Here is a 24,399-nt window from a genome sequence, read left to right on the forward strand (position 1 = left end):
CAAAGAATGATTATTATTTGAACTTGTTCCATTTAGTGCCATGCAATAAATATTTGTTTATTTATGACGTGTCCCTTTTATGTGGCTTGACAGGATGTGAACACACGAGAGAATTCGTAACAATCTGTAAACGGCACTGTAAATTGGAATTTCACATTTAACAAGGAATATTTTTTTTCTTTTAGAAGCATGCGGGCACCAAGCCTGGATACAATCAAACAAACAGTAACCAATGCACGAAAGCGTCTCAATACCGTACCGGTGCCCGTAGCCGTTCGGAGGCGCTTTCCAGTCTTTCAAACTACTCGCTGAAATCCGTGTCCATGAAACCGAAACCGAAAGTGAAAACTTGCTTGAATGTCCGCCTCCGCTGCGCACAAAAGTCAGTTCGACCGCACGGCTCTATGGGAGTGTCCTCTGTTACTATTATTTCTTTGGGCGCCCACCTCTCCTGAGTCCGGCCGGGTCTGAACATAGCCCAAGTCTTGTCTGAAATTCACTTACACGCTCGTACACGCTCGAACTCGGCGCGGGACCTCGGCCCCTTCACGACCTATTTTTGCAACGCGACTGGGGAAGGGCCCGCTGCAGAGGGTCATATCTTTTGCTTCCATTTGTAGCTGCACGGCAGCTTCTTTGTTATCAGCAGCCGAGCGCCAAGTTTGTTGCTCGCGTCCCTTCACGCAGATAAGCGCGCGACGACAGCGAAGAATGGCCGGTCCGTTCAGCTCCCGGCGGTCGCCCGTGCTGTCGCTAACCGGCGGCGCCAGCACCGACGACCCTCTGGCCACAGCCGCTGCCGTCGGTAAGCTGGCCACGCACCAACCACTTTTCCGACTGTGGGGGTCAATCGAAGAAGGAGTGGCTGCTCCCGGTGGGACACCTGAAGCAGTGTTCCTGCAGTCCTATTGTAACTTACCGGGCTGCTTTGTGTGTACAAAGGAGCGCCCAATTTTTTCCGCGGGGCAGAAGCAATTCAACCTTAGACATCTACGCTAAACCACCGGTAAATAATCACGAGTTCGGCCTCGGGGGACGCAGTCATTCGTCTCTCAGCTTCTTCAGCGAAGCTGCGCGCCCAATGCGCTGATAATTCGGCTCTTCAGTCAGCAGCTAAAGGCGGCGGGAGCACAACGTGCCCGTAGTGACGCCAGTGGCCGCCACAGCAACTGCAAGACGCTGTGGCGTTCGCTTTATCCGCGTCAGTCTACAGTTTCTGCGCAAAAAGGCACCTACTCCTCTGCTTGTTTGCCAGCACACTGCAGACGAAACAAAGCAGCAACACGCTCACAGTCTTGCTGCAAGATATTATGTTAGGTACATGTCGAATTGAGTGTTTGTTAGAACATTTCAATGTTTCCAAAGTTGGCGGACCTGATGGCCTATGAAGCAACATACTGACACTTCGTGCACAGTCGCTTGCGCCTTACTTCAAAATTATGTATGAAACGTTGTTGCGCGATTGTTGCATTCCAGATGATTGGAAAAATGCACAGTAGTTCCAATCCACAAACTGGGCACTACTGACATTGCTTCCAATTGTAGAAAAGTATTCCTAACTTGCGTTGTCTGTAAAATTTTGGAACATGACGTGTATAGCAGTATTCTTGAACACATGAATGGGAATTCGTTATCCAATGTCACACAGCATGGGTTTCTCGTGTGAATATGTGAACGATCTTTCTGGCGCGTTAGATGACATGTTTTCGGTTTTACAGTCAAACCCGTTTATAATGAATTGCAATATGCACCGCGATTTGTTCGATATAGCGGAGCCTATAACGAACTTATCGTTACATGTTAGCAAACGAACTTATCGTTACATGTTAGCCCCCCTCCCTCTCCTCAACTCCACCATTCCCGCATGCAAAAACGAACACAGTAAAGTAGCCGTTACCATACCAAAAATAATCCATTTATTTCAAGTATTAAAGGTACTTTCCGCCTGAACTGCCTACTTTGCAAAGAATGAATGAATGAAACAAATCTTTATTAAAACAACAGGTGCAGTTGTTAGGGCACCCGCCCGGTGGAGGGGATGCAAAGAAAAAAGCGGTGATTTTTGTTTTCACTTTCGTTTTGGCGGCTTCAACTAGACGAACTACACGAAACATTATTTGCACCAGTTCGAGTCCGCGTCCTCCAAAATCTAAGAAGCATTGGCGGAGCACATTGACTGCCGAAAGCGCTTCATTATAAGCGTCGGACGGCTTTCACTCCCGACATCATCGGGAATGTGGGGGAGCTCTTCCCACAGTTCATCGATGCTGCTGTCTTGGTCCGGGCTCGCTCACTGCGCGGGTTCCGTCGAGAGTCCCGCGCGTCGGAAACAGTTACGGAAAGTGTCGGGCGTCATTTCGCTCCGTGCGAGGCGCAATGTCTAAGTCGCAACTCTTGCTCCGTGGTCGCGGCCAATCTACATGTCAATCACCGCTCCGAGACCATGCATTTCGGCGGCCATTCTAGACGCGCAGAGTTCGATATATCGGATGTGAACTTCGTTATAAGGAATATGTTTCCCATGCATTTTCGTAACTGAATTATTTTTTTTCGATATATAGCATAATTTGCTCTATCCGGGTTCATTAGAGCCGGGTTTGACTGTATATACTTGGATTTTAGAAAATCATTTGATACTGTTCCCCATTGCCTCTTAATTAAAAAGTACTGAGTTACAACCTTCACGAACAGGCCATATCTTGGATTCAAAAATATTGTAAGAGGGATACAGACTGGAACAAGGAAACGGTAATCCCAAGGCAGGTCTCTTTACTCAGCCCGCAGGGAACTCGGCGACTCAGCCGAACGAGAACAGACGATGATGATAATTCACAAATGATGACGATAATGGGTATGTACAGGTGAGAGATTCGTCCCACTAGCGAATTACAATTAATTCATTCCAGGAGTCTTCTTCATGAGTCAAGACACCAATAAACGCTCCCACTTTCCCCCCCCTCGCTGGGAAGCGGCCGCCTGGACGCTTGTAGCTAAGGCGCGCGCTGGGTAAAACGCTTCATACGAGAAACATGAACGACTTCACTTCCACGTCGGCGACGGTCGTTGGAGGCAACTGCAGGAGACACTCTATAGTTGACAGGTGAAGTTTGCGCAATGACAGTGTATGGGCCAATATAGCGGTGCAGAAACTTCTCGCACAGGCCGGGCGAACGTGTCGGGGTCCACAAAAGCACTTCTTCACCGGGATGAAAATTGATGTTGCGGTGCTCGGCATCGTAATGGGCTTTTCGTTCCTACTGTGTTGCTTCAGTGTGGATGCGGGCTAGGTGTCGACAGTGGTTAATCCGGGAGATGAACTGGTCAGAAAATGGGGTAATGGGAGAGACCGGTGCGGATAAGAAAGTGGTATCAATAAAGAATGAAGGGGAACGGCCAAAAACCAGGAAAAATGGTGAGTAGCTAGTGGTGCGCTGAATTGCTGTGTTGTATGCAAAGGTTACAAACAGAAGAATTTGGTCCCAGTTGGTGTGGTCTGGTTTGATATACATAGAGAGCATGTCGGAGAGAGTCCGGTGAAAGCGTTCAGTGAGGCCGTTCGTCTGAGGATGATAGCTGCTGGTTGTTTTATGAATCGTATTTGCCGCTTGAAGCACTTCCGCCACAATTCGGGACAAGTAGGCCTTGCCGCGGTCGCTTAAAAGGACGCGGGGTGCACCGTGGCGCAAGATGATATTCTGCAGCAGAAAGTCAGCGATTTCTTGGGCGCAGCCAGATCGTAGAGGGACCGTCTCGGCGTACCTGGTTAGATGGTCGACAGCAGTCACTATCCAGCGATAGCCGTTTGGTGTGCTGGGAAGCGGGCCGTACAGGTCAATGCCCACAGCTTCGAAGGGCGCCGAAGGACAAGGTGCCGGTTGTAGCAAGCCGGCTGGCGGAGTCGTAGTGCGTTTTCGGTGCTGGCATTTGGTGCATGAAGAAATGTACTTCGCCACGCTAGTCGACATCCCAGGCCAAAAGAAGCGACAACGAATGCGGTCGTAGGTTTTGTCAAACCCGAGATGTCCTGCTGTCGGATCATCGTGAAATACCTCTAACACAGCTGCGCGTAGCTCCCGAGGTAGGACAGGGACCCACCTGGCCCCTGTAGGGTGGTGGCTGTAACGGTGCAGAACCCCGTTTTCAAGCCGAAACTTCTGGAGTTGGCGACGTAACCGGCTGTTGGGAGGTCGCGCGGAGCCGTCTATCCGGTCGATTATCTTGCGACAAAAAGTATCGTCGCGCTGTATGGCCGGGAGACTAATGTCATCAACCGTGGAGTAAGCAATGGGCGCCATGGATAAAGCAGGCTTGCTTGCCGGCGAGAAGCAGACAGCGGATTGCGATAAGAGGCAGGGTGAGAGGGCATCTGCATCTAAATGCTTTTTGCCGGACTTGTACGTGATGGTAAAATGATACTGCTGTAGACGGAGAACCCAACGGCCGAGGCGGCCGGAGAGGTTCTTCAACGTCGACAACCAACACAGTGCGTGATGGTCAGTGACGACATTGAAATGTCGACCGTACAAGTAAGGGCGGAACTTTTCGATGGCCCACACAACAGCAAGGCATTCCTTCTCCGTGATTGTATAGTTTTGTTCTGCCGACGTCAGCGTGCGGCTACCATAGGCGACCACTCGCTCCCTCTTGCACGAATCGAGTTGCAACAAGACTGCACCGATGCCTTGACCACTGGCGTCCATGTGTAGAACCCTTGGTGCAGCGTCATCGAAGTGGCAAAGCACGGGGCTCGACGTGAGTGCGTTTTTCAGAGCTTGAAAAGCCCGTTCGCAATCTTCACTCCAAACAAAAGCTGTGCCAGAACGCAAGAGGTTATTGAGAGGAGAAGAAACTGTTGCACAATTTCGTATGAAGCGACGGAAGTACGATGATAGTCCAAGAAAGCTGCGAAGGTCTTTCTGCTGTTGCGGGCGCGGAAAATTTAGAACTGCAGAAATCTTCGCAGGGTCTGGCTGTATTCCGGTTTTGCTCACGATGTCCCCTAACACCTTTATCGATTTGCTGGCGAATGTGCACTTTTTTGTATTAATCTGTAGTCCGGCATTTGAGAGACACGCCAGTACCTCGTCGAGACGTTGGAGATGTTGCTCAAACGTGGTTGAAAAAACAACAATGTCGTCGAGGTAGCAGAGGCAAGTTTTCCATTTGAGGCCGCGGAGCACGGTATCAATCATGCGTTCAAATGTCGCGGGCGCATTACATAGCCCGAAGGGCATAACATTGAACTCGTAAAGCCCGTCGGGAGTGGCGAAGGCCGTCTTTTATTTGTTATCTTCGTGCATCGGGATTTGCCAATAACCGGATCGTAAATCAAGGCTGGAGAAGAACTCCGCTCCTTGAAGACGGTCGAGAGCGTCATCGATGCGTGGCATCGGATATACGTCTTTCCGAGTGATCTTATTGAGGGCACGGTAATCGACACAAAAGCGAACTGAGCCGTCCTTTTTCTCTACGAACACGACTGGCGATGACCACGGGCTCGATGATGGACGTATAACACCACGCTTGAGCATGTCAGCGACGTGGTCTTCTATAATCTTCCGCTCATGCGAAGACACACGGTAGGGGCAACGGCGTACAACCGCCGAGCCATCTATCTCAATTCGGTGTGCGGCCACGGACGTTCGTTTTAGCGTGGAGGAATTCACATCAAAAGATGCAATGTGCTTCTTCAGTACCTGAAGTAACTTTTCTGTCTGTGTGGTCGTCAGGTCTGGGCTAATGGCAGCGGTAAGAGCTGACAAACCATCCGAAGTAGTGAGACCGCACATGCCTGACGGCGTTAGGGAGCTAGAGACGACAGATGCGGGCGCTACATCGACCACTGAAGCGATGGTCATGCCCTTTGGTAATAGAATGGGCTCACCCGTGGTGTTGATGACGGCCAGAGCTGCAAGTCCCCGTGAAAAGTGGAGAAGGCACGCCGACATGGCAATTCCTCGAGGAAGCAACCGGGTTGACGGTGAGGCCACGACATCCCCGTCAGAAATGCTGCTAGAAAAAACCACCAGGACCTCTTTACTACCGGGTGCCAGAACGTGGTCGGCATGCAAAGTCAAGAACTGATGTCGGGGACTTGGAGCAGAAGAAGGTTCGGTGTTCGTAATGTGAATAGCTTGTTGAGAACAGGAGATAATGGCGGAAGCTGACGAAAGAAAATCCCAACCGAAAATTAGTTCGTGAGCACAGTCTGGCAGAACCGCAAATTCAATATGGTGTCGATCGTCCCCGATGAAAACGCGTGCTGTACAAGTTGCAACAGGCTTTATAAGATGTCCATTCCCGCTGTATAGTGCCGGGCCAGAGTATGGGGTTCGCACTTTACGTAAGCGTGTACACAAATCCAAATGCATCACAGAAATACTGGCCCCGGTGTCCACTAAAGCTTGCACAGATATACCTTCCACTATTACTGGCCAAATATTTGATGGGCGCTCTGGAGGAGTTGTGATTAGTTCGACCAATGCAGTTTCCCCTCCATAAACTGCAGCATCTAGTTTTCCGATTGGCTGCCAGGGTCACGTAGAACGGGGCCGAGAGGTGACACAAAACGGCGCGGAGGCGTAAGCGAACGCCGTCTCGTCGGATCACGGTAACAGCGGGAAGGGTCGCCCGAATCATGAGGAGACGGTGAGCGCTGTCGAGGGGGATACGCACGTTCCCTAGGACCGTAGTTGTAGCGAACGTCGCGTTCGTACGGAGCGTAGCCTCGCTGCTCATCTTGCTGGCGCAGTCGACAGAAGCGAGAGATATGGCCTCGAATACCGCAGTAGAAGCACACTGGGCGGTCATTAGGCCGAACATCCAGACGCGGCCGCCAGTTTGTGTAGCCAGTCTGAGCCGAAGGCGGCGAGGAGACGGCTGCGACTCTACCGAGCACGGGCGGAGGCACAAAAATTTCCATGTTCGAGACCGGCGTTCGGGAAGCTGCTTCCGCGTAAGACGGCACGTCGAAAACAACTGGGGGCCCATTGCGTGGATTTCCCGTTATCGACGCCAATTCCTCCTTGATAATCTCCCGCAAGTTAGTCGCAGGCTGGGAGCATCGGTCTCCATGACCACAGGGCGAAGCTTGTAGCTGAAGTTCCTCACGAATTATGCTGCGGATTAAAACACGCAAGTCCGCTTCGGCAGGAAGACGAGCTTGTCCATGAGCTGGCTGGAGGCGCATTGCTTGAAGTTCATCAAGACGCTGGCATGTGGTACGTATGTCATTCACGGTGGATGGATTTTGCAGCGCAAGTGCATTGAATGCGGACTCTGTGATGCCCTTGAGGATATGGCGAACCTTGTCAGCCTCCGACATGTCAGGGCTAACCCGACGGCAAAGGGCAAGGACGTCCTCAATGTACGATACTTACGTCTCGTCAGAGCGCTGCCAGCGGGCTTCAAGTGCACGCTTCGCTCCATCGGAGCGAGCAGACGGCGAGCCGAAAATCCGACGCAGCTGCTCAGTGAAGTCGGCCGAGTCAGATATGCCACCTTGGTTGTTGAGGTACCACGTCTCGGCAACCTTAGTCAAGTAGAACCTGACGGTCTGCAGCTTAAAAGTGTTGTTCCACCCATTAAATTGGCTGACGCTGTTATACTGCTCAACCCACTCCTCGACGTCATCACCGCGGAGGCCAGCGAAGAAAGGAGGTTCGCTCTGGCGGCAGGTCACCATCAATGCCGGGGCAGAAGCGGCGGTATTCTGCGCTCCTTCTCGCTCCATTGGGCGGGTTGGGGGTTGCACACGACGTCCTGAACGAACCTCCAGGGGTGCGGCCGGTTGAGGTAGAGGTCGGGGTCGAACGCAACCTCCACCACTTGTAAGAGGGAAACAGACTGGAACAAGGAAACGGTAATCCCAAGGCAGGTCTCTTTACTCAGCCCGCAGGGAACTCGGTGACTCAGCCGAACGAGACCAGACGATGATGATAATCCACAAATGATGACGATAATGGGTATGTACAGGTGAGAGATTGGTCCCACTAGCGAATAACAATTAATTCATTAAAGGAGTCTTCTTCATGAGTCAAGACACCAATAAACGCTCACAATATTTAAAGCTGCGAGGGCATTCTTAATAGTCCATGAGATGGAATCTTCCACGCGAAAGTTACATCCGGTGTACCTCAGGGGTCCGTTAGGTCCTCAGCTGTTCTTGGTTTTTAGTAATGTTTTTAGCGATGGAGTTCTTTCTAATATGAAGCTGTTTTCTGACGACTTGTCTTGTACAGCAGTACTTTTCGCAGGGGGGATGCTGGCGTCTTACAGCAAGATGTGGAACGAATTACCCTGTACTGAATTACCCTGTGATGTGAACTATGGCAAATGCGGTTACACTTGTCAAAATACGCTCCTTTGATGTTTATCAGAGAACAACATCCCACAAAATACTTTGTATCGTATAAATAGTACTGCATGAGAACAGGTACTTGCGTATAAATACTTGGGAGTAGTTTTAACCCCCGATGTCTCTTGGAATCGTCATGCCGGTCACGTTGCAGCTCAGGCCTGTACAATCCTTCACCGGAACGCTGAACATTTTCCTCAACGAGCTTCTGTGCAAGTCAAACGTCACATCGGTTGTGGAGTATGCCTTCACGGTTAGGGACCCATGCACCAGTAAAACCATCCCTAAACTGGGATAACACAAAATGAAGCCGCAAATTATGTTTATGAAATTATACGATGAAGTTCCGTTCTACGGTACAGAAGGATACAGTGGGATGGGAACTTCTACAAAGCCGCCGTAGAAAACTTCGCTTAATTTCTTTTTCATTCAGTTTACCGTTGAACCAACGGTTCCGGCGTGAACAATACCTACTTGAACCTCATAATAAACCTGAATTCCTTACATCATGAGTTTGAGGTCCGTGAATTCGCTTCTGAAAGTGACGTTTAAAATATGTTTTCCTCAAACAGCAAGTGATTGGAAGTGCCTAACTAGTCATATTGTTAGGGCACATAACAATGATGCTTTCTTTACTATGTTGTCGTAGCGTTGTAAAATTACATCTACATGTATGCATGCGCGATTTGCGTGTTTTGTGTGTCTGTGTTTTATTGTTTTTTTATATATGAAAATAGCTGCAGAAGTCACGTTGCTTTACCTATTTCTTTACTGTTTTTTATTGTACTGCCCTCCCCTTGTGAGGCCCCAGCCACTCTGGGTACTGTGTAAATAAAATAATGTAAATACATCAATAGATAGCTCGGGATTGAGAGCAGCAAGCCCGTCTATGTACTGACTTTAGGTTGGGTCTTTATTTACGGCACAGGAGCCACTGTAAGCTAGTTCCCCCATTTTTTAGGCGTGCGTATTCCGAGAAAAGCCGCTCCACTCCGCACTTCGGAACACAATCTCCCTTCGGCCACCTGTTTGCCTGCGGCACTTCATACTGTGATGCAAGATGGCATATTTAGCATTCGTAAAAAGACCTTCGCAGCAATTAATTTGCGCTGAGATTTAAAGCGGTCTTTACCAGGTCGTGTGAGCTCGGTGGCTGTAAGCCATGACTTTCCCACATTCTGTGTCTCACGGTGAAGCCTACGCACAGAAGAAGAAATATACACATGGGGCAATGCGATGGAGTGCGGCCGAAGAACACCAGCGTCGACGATCTCGTCGCATGTTCCAAGCGTAAGCGTGATGCTCGGCGGGACCACGAATACCGCGAAGTGGAAAACGCAAGACGTCGCCATCGTGCGTTTTCGCTATGCAGCGTATTACGTTAACGCTGACTGCTTTCCCGGCGGGACCAGGTTGTTGAAGCGGGAGTTTGTGGCCAACCAATAAACCACCAACAGCTTCGCTGATCATCCACCCGTCTTCAGAAGGGGGAATGGCACTCAATTCTTTGACAACTTAGCTGTCGACGTAGAAGGGATACAGAGAGCATATTCACCCATATTACCTAAAGCAGCCTCACATAGGAACAGGCATGGATAGAAAAAAAGGGTAACATAACAATAAGAGGAAAAATTAACTTAACATTTAACAAAAACGGCAACCGCGTCAAAATTACCCAGAGATTTATATTTTTTGTTTATTTCATGCCCAGACAGGCCGTTGAGTAACGGGGGTTACATTTGCGTAACTGCTAAATTAATAAGGATAGTCAAAGGCACGCAAAAAACTACCACAGTCCAAGAAAAAAATTGCCGCGTATCTGCTCCTCTTGTTGCAAATGTAGACAAAAGACGATAGTCTTTGCCGACATTTGCAAGTAAATGCCTCCCTTCGCTTTCCCGCTCACTTCTCGTGCTGTTCCTCTTCCGTCGCGCTCCTCTCAAGGTAAACTCGATGAAGGTTTGCTCAAGTCGATTTAAATTTACCGCGATCCACTCCTCCAGGCCGGGTGCCTCGACACCAGCACTGCCGTACGGCGGAGAGATCGCCGCGAGATCGACATGTAGGTGGCGACAGCGTCGCGCTGCTAGGGTGGATGCTCCGCTGAGCGGCCGTAAAAATGCACACTGTGGGCGCTCTTCGTGCCTTCTTCCCGCCGTATGTGCGCACAAAAGCCGCAAACAAGAGTGGTATGCTGTAGTTCGGTTCCTCAACGTTCAATGTATAGTATGGAAGCGGCACTACGTTTTCATTACAACGCCAAAAAAGCGACGACCCACCGGGAATCTCAGAATGGCTGTAATGGCTGTAACCTGTACGCCGTGGCTCGTAGCAAGCACGATCTTTCCAAACTATGGCTTTCAGCCTTCAATAAAAACATAAGCAGAGACCAATCATGAAGCCTCGATCCCTGAAATTCAGTTTACAACGGCAATCTCAATTGCTTTCACTGGTAGCATGACGCATTTTTGCATTTGTGGGATGCCCTGAAATGGTAACACCACCTACCTGCCCCGACATTGTTTTTAAGAGCTTACGATATTTTTGTGTGTCCGAAAGGCAACATAAAATTACAGAATTTTGATCAGCGCAGAGATATAAATGTAACCGCTCTAACGGATCTTTTAAACGAAATTTTAGCAACTCTGAAGGAAGGTTTGATGAATGACGGTGTCGGATCACTTATTTACGGCTTTCGTTGCAAGTGAACTTGCGAATTGAATTGTCAACGCATGCAGTGCAAGCAACATTTCATGTTTAGCTAGGTTTTCGCAAAGTGACAGGCAGGTTTACAGTGTGCAAACCAAGCTTCTGGGACATCACAGTGAGCGCGAATTTTCTGTTACGGCTGCTCTGTTGACCATTTGCGTTCCTTTTAAAATCTAACAGGTGCCTGCAACAGCGAGATGTGTTTGCATTCTTGCGTATAAGGTCGCTTATGAACCTTAAAGATGCCAAATGAAGTTGCGCTGTTGCAGATGTAGTAAAAGTTTCTTTTTATTTCTCGTTGCGAATCAGCGCAACGGGTTCCCGGTAACTACTTTGTTTTGTAGACTGGACATCGCCTTTGCCTTGGCATTTAATTCTTGAGGATTGGTAAAAAAAATGCAAGGGTAAAAGTTTCCTTTGCATTTCCGTTTTTTCCAGGAGGGGGGGGGGGGGGGGGGGGGTTGCCAAAGTTGCAAGAGCAGCGAGAAGAGAACGCATGTCACGCGAAAAGCCAAACATTGGTTATCAGTATTACTTACAATCGAAAGTACGCCAGGGCGTCGTGTTCTGAAGCGGTGAAAAAGCATTACTTCAACACTTATTTTCAAAACTGATTATCCCCCCCCCCTTTGGTCCGAGATTGTCCAGAAATTGTGGCTCGCCTTCTCCAAATTGTATTGAAGCAAGCACTGTAGGAAAAAATTGAAAAAAAAAGCGAGCCATGGCACACACCTCTCACGCATGTGGGCAACAACGTGTATTTTATTAAGCGATTTTTCCTCTTTCTTTAAACTTACGTACACCCTAAGAGGTTAAGGCGTGACTATATTAGGCATTTGGTTATGCTGTGTGAGTCACATTTCTGGACAAGGTGATTCTTGTCGGCATTTGAAAATGTGATATATCAAAATGACGCACGAAATGCCACATGACATACGCAAACTCACAACTGCTTCATTTTACCGAGAAATCCTCCCAAAATACTCTTGCGCATCCATAGAAACGTAAAATAATACGTAAAATTAGTAACTCAGTATAACCAATGACTGTCCTAAAATGCTATTTATTTTAGAAAAGGTACAGGAAGAACACGATCACACAGGCACTTGCGGGTGTAAAATACGTCCCCGGTAATATAGGGGCGATAGCGCACGGTCGTGGGCACTGTAATTGTTTTTCTGTGTTTCTTCTTTCTATAAGGAAACAGCGTAATTTTAGAAGGGTGTAGAAAATGCACGGGTATGCACAGATCTTGTCGCTTCTTACCCGTTTCGCGTACTAAACTTATATCCTTTAAATAATCACCACGCCACCTTCAAAAAGCACCCTTCGACGTTCCCGAAACGGCAGACGGCTGCACTCAACAATAAGAATAGTGCAATGCGTGGAAGCAATGTTTATAACAAGTTTTACCCTCAAGCGGTGACCACGGCGAAGATGTTTTGTTGAATTAAACCAGCCCATTAACCCGCAACGCCCGCCGATTATTGCGTTTCTAGAGGAAATGCGCTAGCAGAGGTAACTATGTTATTGCTTACTTTCAAACCAGTACACATATTGGTTCTTTTGTCGTGTGCAGCACGCGTCTTGCGCCGCGCGCAACGTGAAAAAGCAGACGACGCAACAGTGCCATCCACACTAGGAGCGGTTCGTCCCGCCGCCGCCAGGGGTCGACTGTGTTTGCGCTCGGGGCGAATTCGCCCCGAAATCGAACAAATTTTGCATTACCTACCCATGAAGTACTCAAATACTTCCTATCCCTTTGTGCTGTAAAATGACCAAGGAGAGCCACTACAACACAGAAGTAATTTTAACATTGTTTTGGAAACACTTCCAACTTACTGAACGTGAGGTCGTCAATTACCCATTTTTCCAAAAATGCACATGCACGGCATGAAATCTTGTGCTAGCAAAACTAAATTCTATCTTCTTGTGGTTTTATTGCACTGTTCAGTTTATAACATTTCAAATGCAGCAAGAATGATGCAAATCTGACCAGTTCATTCTAATATATTGCACCCGACACTTAAGCTTGTAGGAGGAGGAGGAATGCCTTTATTATCAGAGGGGCATGAATTCCCTATTAGGGAAGGGGACGGACATGAAGGAAGGGAGGGAATAATCGAAAAACGAACACTGTTCAAGGTTCAGTCACCTGAAATGGTGGATAGCATTTTGAAGTCCGTGAACATATAGTTCGCAAAACCGTGAAGAGATAGGTGCGACGATTTTTATAGGTGTCGGTCCAGGTTATTACACCATCTTGTAGAGACCACTGGTTAGTGCGTATTCAATACCTTTCTCAAGCACTGAGCCATCCGTGACCATTGTGACTCACTCTCAACCCGAAAATTTCGCATCATTACAGATTCTCACGTCACCCTTACAGAATTGAACCGAACATTTTCACATAATTATACGGCCGCGAATATACTACATGCCATCCGAGACCTTCAACTGGAAGGCATCGCCATACGCATCATCTGGTCCCCGGGATACACGCCTGGGGCACACGCCTGTGCCCCCCTTAAGGAAATCTCTAACCATGGTGACCAACGACTACATAACTCCTCCTTGAATAACAATATTGCATGTTGCAATAAATGGGGGATGCAGTTTAATCCAGATAAAACTGTTTTCAGGAAAATTACTACCAAAAGAAATAGCCTTTTCTTCCCATACCATCTCCCTGCTCGTCCACTTTCAAAAGCTAACGAATATGAATACTTAGGCGTAACTTGAACCAATAACCTTAGTTGGAATAAACACGTTAAAATATTTGCTCATCCGCTTTCGTGAACTCTGTTTTTTGAGGCATAAACTGCGCCATGCTCCTGCTAACGTTAAGCTCCTCACTTATACTTTCATAATAAGCCCAAAATTAGAATACACATGTTCGGTATGGGACCCTTACACAAAAATTAACATCGATGCCCTTGAAATGATTCAACGTAAAGCTGTCTGATTTATATTCGCCAGTTATCGTGCAACTGACTCTCGTATCCTCTTCTTGAAGAAAAATAGAATTCCTACGCTGCAAATTCGAAGAAAAAGGTTACGGCTAAAATTCCTGTTTCTACTAAAAAACATCAAATTATCCCTCCAACCTGACTCTTACATCAAGCCATCCACAGCCCGGTTGTCAAGAATAGGCACCTCCAATCACTTGCCACACACTACGCCAGAACTAACATATTCAAATACTCTTTTTTTCCTCGAACCATAACAGAGTGTAAGCAGCTTTCACCCTCAAACGCTGCAACCCTTGATGCCACCCAAGAAACTGTTTGCTGATATGTGTTTTCATGGGCACTTTTATGCTATGACCCTCCTTCTTCGGCCCTTCAATGGGCCCGCAGTATTTAATAAATAAATATAAAATAAATAAATGTATTTGTATCACTTTTTTGCAGATCTTAGTGGGTACTTGTGTCAAAATATCACAGTAGCAATCCTCGGCCGAAACACCGGAGCACCGAAACACTCGGCCGAAATGCGGGAGCCGAACGTCGGCTGGCGCATTTTCGAAACTACGTGACGTTCAATTACTTCTCAAGGCCTTTCGAGTCCCTTCCTTCGCGCACGGGAATCGAGGCGGTGCGGTGACGATTGTGCGGCGCTGTTGCAGAGTTGCTGAGCCAGGGCGGAAACGCTGCTGACGCTGCCGTGGCCGCCGCGGCCGCCCTCCAGGTCCTCAAGCCGTACGCAACGGGCGTCGGGGGAGACTGCTTCGCGCTCTTCTACTGCAACCGCACGAGGCGTGTGCTGTGCATCGAGGGCAGGTGTGTGCACTTTTCTCTTGGGATAGGTAAAGGCAAGCGCGGAGCTCAGTCATCCGAAGAGCCTGACGGGTACTGCTGCATCAGCTCGCTTGTGCATCACTCCCAGTATGGCGATTGGTTGCCAAACTGGCAACTTTTCATTCTTCTAACAGCGCTAAATGAACTAAACTTACGGAGACAGAAAAGAAGCACAGGCGATGATTTTAAACTAAAGTTTATTCAAAGGAAAGGAACATATACACATACATCTGGTCATGTGCAATGACTGCGCGCATCAGTAAAAATAGCGGCAAGGTTTTTATACGCTACATGGTAAAAAACAACTGCAAGATTGTTCGTTCGCCCGTTCCCTCTTACAAACCTGACACCAGCAAAGTAACTTTCTTATCTGACAGGGATAACGATGGGTGGCTTATGCAGCCTTCTCCCAATCTCTTAATGTGGAAAGCTTCCACCACTCCTGTTGTCGTTTGATTTGTGTTTGTATAGTATCGTTGTGTCATTGAAGGACGGGGTACACTTGCATTTCTTGCAATGAAGTGACAAGTGGCTACAGGGCGTACTTTTTAGTGACGACAGAGAGCACCTGTCGTCACTAATGCCCATATATACCCTGCCAACTGAGTCCTTCAAATGTGGTGCTCGTGATGCCTTTAAGGCAAGGTTGGAAGTTCATGGACGAGGTTCCCGTTCACAGCACTTAGAAATTTTCTGATCTCGGGCGCCGTTTTTCACAGTACCATGCATGTTGTATGTACGCGCTCCGTTCTAGCAAGCCGCTCTTAAAGTTCGCTTCTTTTCATTCGAAGCTAGTTAAAAAAATGATAGCCCACATGTGCCTCAAATCGGCTGTCAACGTGTGCTGTTATTATTTGGTGCAACAAAGCTTCAATGCGCAGAAAATTCGGCTGGAGAACGCTGGCTTCCCTTTGTCTACGCTCCAGACAATCTGTCAGCGTCTTGTAAAACAATGGAAAAAATTCGCTCATCGGATACAGGGTGCCGACCAGTGTAACAAGGAGGTGGTCATACCGTATGTACTTAAGAAGTCGGCGGACAGGTTTGGAGTTGTTGCGATCGGCGTATGGGCATTTCGACGACCGTCTGCAAGATTATCGGGTTCAAGCACCCAATCTTCCCGTCGTCCGGGTTTCGCCGGTCCTCCCATCCCGCCCGCGCTCATCGACGGGGAGCGAAAAGGCTTTCTGCTCAAGGACGTGGGGGCGACGGACTCTGCTGTTGGACACAAGCCGCTTTCCGCGGCTTCATGGTAACCCAAGTGCCCGCCGGCAAGGCAAGTCACAATGAGCGAGAATGTTGCAGGGAGGGATGGGCACAGGCGTTCATTATTGCTGTTTCGGCGGCAATCTTCAGCTGCGAGCCGCGCATCGTGGGCCCCTTAGTTGTCGGTCCGAGACGCCGCTATTCAACGAGTGCTCGACGCCGGATTACCGACCGGGCCCACGCGTCTTAACCTCAGAGTGTCTTAAGGGCTTCAACTTAAGGAAGGTTGCACCACCTAAGTCAACCGTACGCTGACCTATGCGAGAGGAAAAGTGAGTGTGTGGACGTCAATTTCAGTGCCACGGATTTCCGTCATAGGGGCTTTCCTGAAAGCAGCGGGAGAAAGGGTGAAAGGGGGCGGACCCGACCTGGTTATTTAATCTCGTGCGCGCAGGAGCGGAAGAACCCTGTTTACTCAGTCAATCGCTATGTAAATATATGTGCATAAATTTCTTTCTTCGCCGTACGCGGCCCCAACTTCGGATCAACGGACTTCATCACCGCTCATGCTACCAGATTCGCAACACGGTGAGCAACAGGCTGGATTCCTGAGACAGTGTTTCCTCAAGTAGTTGTTTGACTAAACACAGACTCCAGTTTTTCGGTGTAGGACGAACGTTGTGTATTGCACTTCTATGTCCTGTGGCCGGGTGCACGACGGACAGACCGGCCGCTGTCTCAATGTACACTTAAGGGCGCATCATTCTTACTTGAAAGAAACGCCCTACACACACATGGCTCTGCACTGTACTGACTGCGGGTTTAAACACTGCTTCACAGACAAACAAGTGCTTGAAGTAGCGTAGAAATGGGGCTAGTTGGTACAGATTCATCTTCAGAGCGCACAAATAACGGGACAAAGGGGAGAAAAATACTGGACAAGCGCTGAACCAAAACTGAAATTTTTATTTAAGAGACACAAATATAAAGCCATTGAAGGTATAAAACAAAGATAAAAACTTGACACATGAACTCATTAAAAGCAAGATATACCGATTCTGCATCTAAAAGAGACAAAGACAGACTGCTAACACACGAGTCACACATTTTTCGAATTTTATATTCTACTACTTCCCTCCCTTTTTGGTCACCATGCCAAAACAGTACTGTTGTATTGGCGGTAAGCGCGAACACAGGCGGCGTTGCGAAGCACACCTCCGTGACGTCAGCTTAGGGATTCTCGCATTTGTCGTCTGCTTCACCAACGCCGCCTGTATTAACATTGCCTGACGCGTCGCGCGCTTTTCAATGGGAAGGGTACGGACGCTTATTTCAGGCACTGATCCGCTACGTGGCGCTTGCCGGCGGACACCTCGCCTTACGTCACTGCTCGCGAGTCGCGAACGCTGCACCCACTTCTACAACGTGTGTCCGTCAGCTTGCCTGTTGGGCTTCAAGGGCCGTTTCGCTTACATCTTAGCCGCGACGGGGCGCTAGTTCTGTGGCGCACTGGGGATCTCGTTCAACGTGTCGCTCGCTTCATACTTTCTGCATTTTTCCCAAGATAAAAACGGAGGCGGACTGAAATAGTGTAAGAACATACTGATTGTCGGGTAGACATATAGCTAACAGAAAAACGATATTTTCTGCTGGGGCAGCCATTATTTTACTGATATTTTTCTTTCTGGAGTATTTAGGGAAGAAAGACTTTCCTGCACGTTTTTTGTTCAGGCGCTCACTTCTACGATTACTTTCCAATAATATCACGTGCTTGTAAACTTCAGAAAATTATAGGAAACAAAAGGATAAGCAGCTGGGATTCCGCCACGCTGTCCGGGCGCTTCTAAAGTACAGTCCTCAATTTTAGAAGTGCGTACCGATGCGGAGTGCGAACACCGGGGTCAAAACAATACCTAAATGCGGAGGGGATCGAGGTGGGATGCCCAACTCAGAAAATTTCAGGGCCTGTGATCCGAGTAGATAAGCGCGCTAACCCGGCATCAGCCCGGCATCAGACAGGCATGGTGAAAAACACGAAGGCGTAGGAGCGCCGCCTCGGGAACGCTAAACAAACTTTCCACTATTTTGCATAGTTTCCGAGAAGCGGCGCTGGCTGGCGGACACGAAAGCACGCTGGAAGGCTACGGAGCGCGGAAGGGTAGGAGAGAGCAACAGGAGAGTGGCTGTTTGGCCATTTTTCGCTCACGCGTTAGGCAATGATTATACAGGCGGCGTTGCCTTCACTCAGGATCGCTCGCCCTGCTGTTTCGTTGCGCTCGGTCAACGTCTGATGCTTGTCCGCACCAGAATTGGCGTGTGGGTAACTTTTTATCATAATAATAGGCTTAAAATCGCATACACTAGCTCATGGTGTCAATTAAAGTATAGTTTTGGATACGGCTACGGGAGAAACATTGCCGGTGCCACCCCATTCCTTGCGAAGCCGGTCCTGTGCGGAGCGCGAAGAGTCGGACCTAGGCGTCAGCTTCTCATGTAAGCATTCGAACAAAAGGAACAGTCAGCTACTAATAAACGACAACAGCGAAAATGGAAGACCAAAACAAATTCTAGGCCTTCAGGTTTGTCGGCTTTGGCAGGAGGCATCACGATTCCCGGTAATCATATGTAAGGTAAAACAGTTTTTGCAACCTTGCCGAACCGAATGCTGGAACGCGTTTTGTCGCATCACTTTACGTTGTCAAGGCATGAAAGTTTGCCGACATGCACTATAGACGGCAAAAACTGTAGGTTGAGTTCCAAATAACCCAGTGTGTATATACGCGCGTGCTGATTCTATACCAGGCATCTAACCAGTATAGAGGTTTATTGAGCAAAACGAGTCACGTCTTCGTTAAATTTATAGTAACACATATATGTTTGTTAAGACCTGGAGGGATATTTCGGAACATTTTGCACAGCCATATCTTCCCGATATTCAGATATGCGTTATAGGAAAACTACACTCAAGAGGAGGAGGGGAAAACATTGTTTAACAATTAAATCGATCTGGTTAGTGGGCCGGGTCCTCAGTCCAGGACAAGAGAGTACAAGTAATTTTCTTCAAATCATAGATCGCCATCCCGAGTAGAATAGGATTTGTTCTTCGCGCCTGGAGGGTTGAAAAGCAATAAAGAGCTACTTGGAATTCTTGTTCGGTTTCGAGTCTTGTAATATATGCAGGTATACTATTTATTACGTTAGTTATCGAGTATATCATGCCTTCAACACCGTAATCATGTCATCATTGTTCGAGTTGAGAGTCAGTTCGTTATGATAACGATATAATTACGATAGAAATTCGGAGTACAAAAGCCGCCTTCGAGTACTGTGGACAACGTTGTTTAGGGCGCGATCGCCGTGGCGTAGCACAAACGTTCCCATTGTATTTGCATGTGAATAAACAAAGCACGCTGCGGATATGCACCTTCTCGCACGCAGCCGTAATGAAAGCCAATTTGTGAAGAAGGAAATGTATGCCATACAAAATGAAGGAAATATTCACACGACCTTTGTGAGGCTCCCAAACATCCCGAAACCTCCTAATAAGAAGTTGGTGACGGCGCAGAAAAATTAATGCGTTGGGCAGAAAAAAAAAGCAAGAAACATTAATCCGATACAAGACAACAACGAAAGAAACAGAAGAAAGCCGCTTTATTTCCTGCTGTGCGATGAGCGTGTAAGGCCGCTGCTTGGTACGTAGTGTTAGACTGTTGAGTCTTCATAGGAGCATCTCAAAAATACTGCAGGGAAGCCTACGCATCTTGAATACTTATCGAGAAGCTCTGATCGCTGATCCTCGCAAATAAGCAAGAAAGGACGAGATACACACGATCTTCTGGCCGATACTCTGAAGAAAGGTGTTCTCTATCTCTTCGTGTGTTGCAAACTTGTGGGGGATACAGCTTCAAATTATTCAGATGCGTCAGAAGCTGGCAAAATAATTGAGTCGCTAGAAATACGCTTTTGAACGCCCTACAGCAACGAAGGGGGCGATTTCTAGCCCAGGCACTGTTGCCCCTCACAAGCGGAGTGTAGCAGACGACAGCGGCGCGAATCCCTAAGCCGACGTCAGAGCCAGGGGGCGCCAATCAAAGATCTCACCGCCAATAATGTTGGAAAGGCGTCCAACCACAATCATTGCAATGAGTAGGAAAGTTGGCCTGAAGGCACTCCCTTAAAGGCACACTAGAGTGAATTTGTCAAGCTCCCGGTTTTGCTTGAACTGCGTAGACTGGGTCAATTTACCCCAATTTTCATCGTTTATCCGGTTGATAAGTCGGTAAATATTTTATAAAGCGGGAAAGAAGAAAAACTACCACGCGTGGTCTGTAGCGGTCGCACCAACTAAAGGCTCTGCCAACGGGAGGAGATGCACCTTGATTGGACAATGTCCAAGGTTAGCATTCAAACAAGTTTTGGGTTCGGTTCTGTAAAACAACATGCTTGAGATCCGACAGCATCGTTGGATCGGCATTTCGGATATCTCAGTAATCGTCGTACCGCGCTTCTGCCATGTTGTCGGCTGTAAAATGCTTAAGATAAGCCTCCCCGGACGGCTTGGAATCGTAGGAATCACAATTCCAGGCCTACGCAGTGGATGAACGCCCTCCGCGTCACTGCAGACGCTCAAATGCCATGCCCTGTCTGTTTACCAGGCAGGGAGCTCACGGACCTCTTCAGCTATCAGAGTAAGGCTGACGAATGAAGTACCCCCGTCCCCTACTTTTACACTATGCTTTATGGTATTGTCTGAAACCACCCCAACCGTTATCGACCCTCTAAAAGGGGCACACCGAAGTATCATTTGCCCCATTGCCATCTTTAACATTTCCTGAACCAGATCATTACTCTCGATTTCTTGCCATGGCATCCCTCAGTTTATCCCATCCTCTTGCATCTCAGTCAGTCTTCTTGATTGCAAAATATCTTGAAGCCATATTAGGAAAGTCGTATAAGGGCAAAAAACAAAGATCTGGTGAACTCCCTATCGAAACACAGGACAAGCAGCAGTCCACAATGCTTATAGCTCAGACTAGACTGGCTGATATGGACATCAGGGTCACATCCCATCGGAGCCTCAACAGCTCGCAGGGTGTGAAATCCAAGACAGATCTCCTGAACAACAAGGATGCGGATCTCCTTGCCGGCTTGAAGGATGAGGGCGTCACTGCCGTTAGACGCATCACTATCCGCAGAGACGACACGGAGATTCCCACCAAGTAGATTATCTTGACTTTTGACCGCGCAGTTCTTCCATCACACATAAATACACGTTTTATCCGTTGCTCCATCTGCCCCTACATGCCGAATCCGCGGCGCTGTTTTAAGTGCCAGCTGTTGCAGCGCCAGCGGTGCCACTCCCGCCGCTACCTCCCCGTCCTCCGGTGCGTTGGAGGGTGCCGAGGGGATGGAGACCGGGGGCCCCGCATCGGCTCCCACCGTCACCGCACCGCCCGTGCCACTTCTGGTGCCCCCCACGCCCGCGGCGGTGGCGGCTCAAACGAAGGGCTCCCGAAGGGGGGCCAAGTCCGGGGGGCCCGGTTTGACGGGCACCCCCAGGACATTTGACGATGAGATGGACGTCGTGTCGTTCTTGCTGCAACGCACCGCAAGGAGCGGCCTCAGACGGCGAAGCCAACAGAAAGGCCTAAAAAGCCAAATCCTAGAGTAACAGCCCCGAAAGACACATGAACACACATACACACAGACTTCAGTAGCTTCTAAATCTCCATAATGGGAAGATAAAATATTATTCAATCGAACTGTAGAGGCCTCCTTAAAAATCTTGATGATATCTTTGAGATATTGCATTCGAACCAGCCAAGTGTGATGTGTCTTCAGGAGACACATTTGAATTCCAATCACACAAATTTCTTAAATAGGTACATGGCATTTAGAAAGGACAGGGCTGGCTGCACACACTCTTCTCGCGGTGTGGCCATTGTCTCCCGGAAATCCTTAGCATGCCACCCTGTCACTTTGAACACTGTCCTTGAGGATGTAGCCATGCGCACAATAATATTTAATAGCTTGATAATATTATAGTGTGCTCCATTTACATTCCTCCCAATCTTGCGCTCTCGAGCTGACTTCGAGGCGCTGCTTGACCAGCTGCCCGAACCATACATCATCACAGGCGACTTTAATGCACACAGTGCTCTTTGGGGCTCTTCTCGCACGGATGCCCAAGGTCGCCTGATAGAGAACTTTCTTAAATATAGAGCATTCCTTTTCAACAAGAAACAGCCCACATACCATACCTTAGGACACAATACATACTCACATCTTGACTCGGCTATTGGTTCTGCAATTCTCTTTCTATGTCTTGAGTGGGGCGTGGACACTGACACGTATGGTGGTGACCCATTCTCCACTTCACTAACGTATATAGGTAGAGGCCCATGCAGTCCATCTTCCCATATCAGGTTTAGATAATCAAAAGCAAACTGTAGTACATTCACAGAAACGTCTAAACTACACCACACATCCATAAAACACCTACACATGGATGAAGCCGCCCAACGCATCACGTCCCACATCCTCGCCGCCGGCGAAAGGACCATTCCCCACGCCTCCGGTGGTCCGCGCAACCAAAGGAGGCCGTGGTGGAATGAGGACTGTAGGCGGGCGCGAGAGGCCCAGAACATGTTGTGGGGTGTCATTCGCCGGTACCCACGTCGGATAATCTCATTTCTTCTAAACGGGCCAAGGCTTTTGGGAAGCGAGTGCGTCGTGAGGCGAAAAGGGACCATTAGCGCACCTTCCTGACTTCCATCAATTCACTCACAGGCACACACAAAATCTGGACACGACAGTACAACAGGGGACACACTAGAAGACCAGCCTAACGCACTCGCAAAACCCTTCCAACACGTGTCCAGTTCAGCACACTACACCAACACTTTCATAAAACATAAATCATCCTGTGAGAAGAAGTCCTTGCGAGATAGTCACAAGTCGAACTCATCTTATAACACCCCCTTCTCACTCATTTGCTGAAGATCGCACTCAGTATTTTTAAACCTTCAGGTCCAGGCGCAGACAACATTACATACACCATGATACAACACTTACACGCAGAGACACTTGAAACCCTTCTTCACCTCTACAACAAGCTTTCTTCCGGGGCGCCTTCCAGGGTCTTGGAGGGAGGCCATCGTTGTGGCCTTTCTGAAAGAGGGGAAGGACCCTTCCTCTCTCTTAAGTTATCGTCCCATTGCCCTGACAAGCTGCCTGTGCAAGCTGCTCGAGAAGATGATCAATAGGAGACTCATGTACTTCTTAGAGTACAATGGTCTTCTCGACAGCTGCCAAGCTGGCTTCAGGATTGGGAGATCCACCAACGATCAACAGGTTGCGTTGGAATCGTATGTAAAAGATGCCTTCATCCATAATCAGTTTTGCATAACAGTCTTTGACATGGAAAAGGCCTATGACACGGCCTGGCGGTATGGCATCTTGCGCGACCTCAAGTCGTTGGGTGTCTCCGGCAGCATGCTGCCCGCTCGTCGAAAAGGACCGCTCCGGTCGAGGCCTTAGATGCGGTGGCGATGCGCGATGAGAGGAAAAACAGAGTCTTCGCCGCCACGGATGAGGATAATTCGTCGTGGTGAACACTGGCCCCGAAACAGCAATGTCCGCCGGCGCAGTGAAGCTGCCCCCAACGGCCTCGGAGGGGCGCCGGAGTTCAGGGCAAGCGAAATGTGTCGCCTTCTGCTCAGGTAGCGGCTGGTCACGTCCATTGGTCTCGGCAAGTCACAGGCTGGAGACACGGGGCGTCCATGGCTCGCCGGGGCTGGGGCGGACCGACGCGATCCAAGAGCCTTTGAGCAATGTTCAGTATCCAAGACGAAGCGGAGCTTGGGCCAGGATGGGATGACCTCCGCAACCCCAAACCAAAACGTGTTACGTGGCGGCAGGACACAGGAAATGAACAAAGGAAGATGCGAGCGATGTATTTACACTACATACACGATGTCGGCCATGAGGGAGACCACCCAGCTGGGTCTTCTTCTTCTTCTCAGGACTTTTGGCCGATAGCTCTCGTTTTCTTCTTCCCGTGACAATATGTAATGTAAATAAAGTGTGCATATTGTACATTTTGAGTTTACTCGGAGTAGACCATCGTCGGCTATGTGCCGTCGGCCAACGAGCCAGCGAGTCGTCGTTTCATCAGATCATCTCTTCGATCAGCGATCATCGATGCCGGCGACCGAAAGGTTTTCAACATCAATGCTGAAAGCAGAGCAGTGGCCTGGATTACTTTCTTTTAAAAAGTCTGCCACTTGCACCGAACTCGGAATGAGGAAAGGGTCCGCCATATGTAGT

At 48.7% G+C, this 24,399-nt stretch overlaps 1 protein-coding gene across 1 annotated transcript in view; it reads left to right on the forward strand.

Moving 5' to 3' along the window:
• The first annotated feature begins 634 nt into the window (after window positions 1-634).
• LOC144165177 (glutathione hydrolase-like YwrD proenzyme) overlaps window positions 635-24,399 on the forward strand; it is a 118,058-nt gene continuing 94,293 nt past the window's right edge. Inside the window, exons 1-2 of the mRNA XM_077695288.1 lie at window positions 635-805; window positions 14,694-14,847. Coding sequence (XP_077551414.1) covers window positions 712-805; window positions 14,694-14,847 — 248 coding nt within the window. The 5' untranslated portion in view covers window positions 635-711. The remainder of the gene's footprint in view (window positions 806-14,693; window positions 14,848-24,399) is intronic.

This window comes from Haemaphysalis longicornis, unplaced genomic scaffold, assembly GCF_048455015.1.
Source record: "Haemaphysalis longicornis isolate Haplotype H1 unplaced genomic scaffold, Haemaphysalis longicornis Haplotype H1 scaffold_14, whole genome shotgun sequence".
In the NCBI taxonomy this organism is placed as follows: domain Eukaryota; kingdom Metazoa; phylum Arthropoda; class Arachnida; order Ixodida; family Ixodidae; genus Haemaphysalis; species Haemaphysalis longicornis.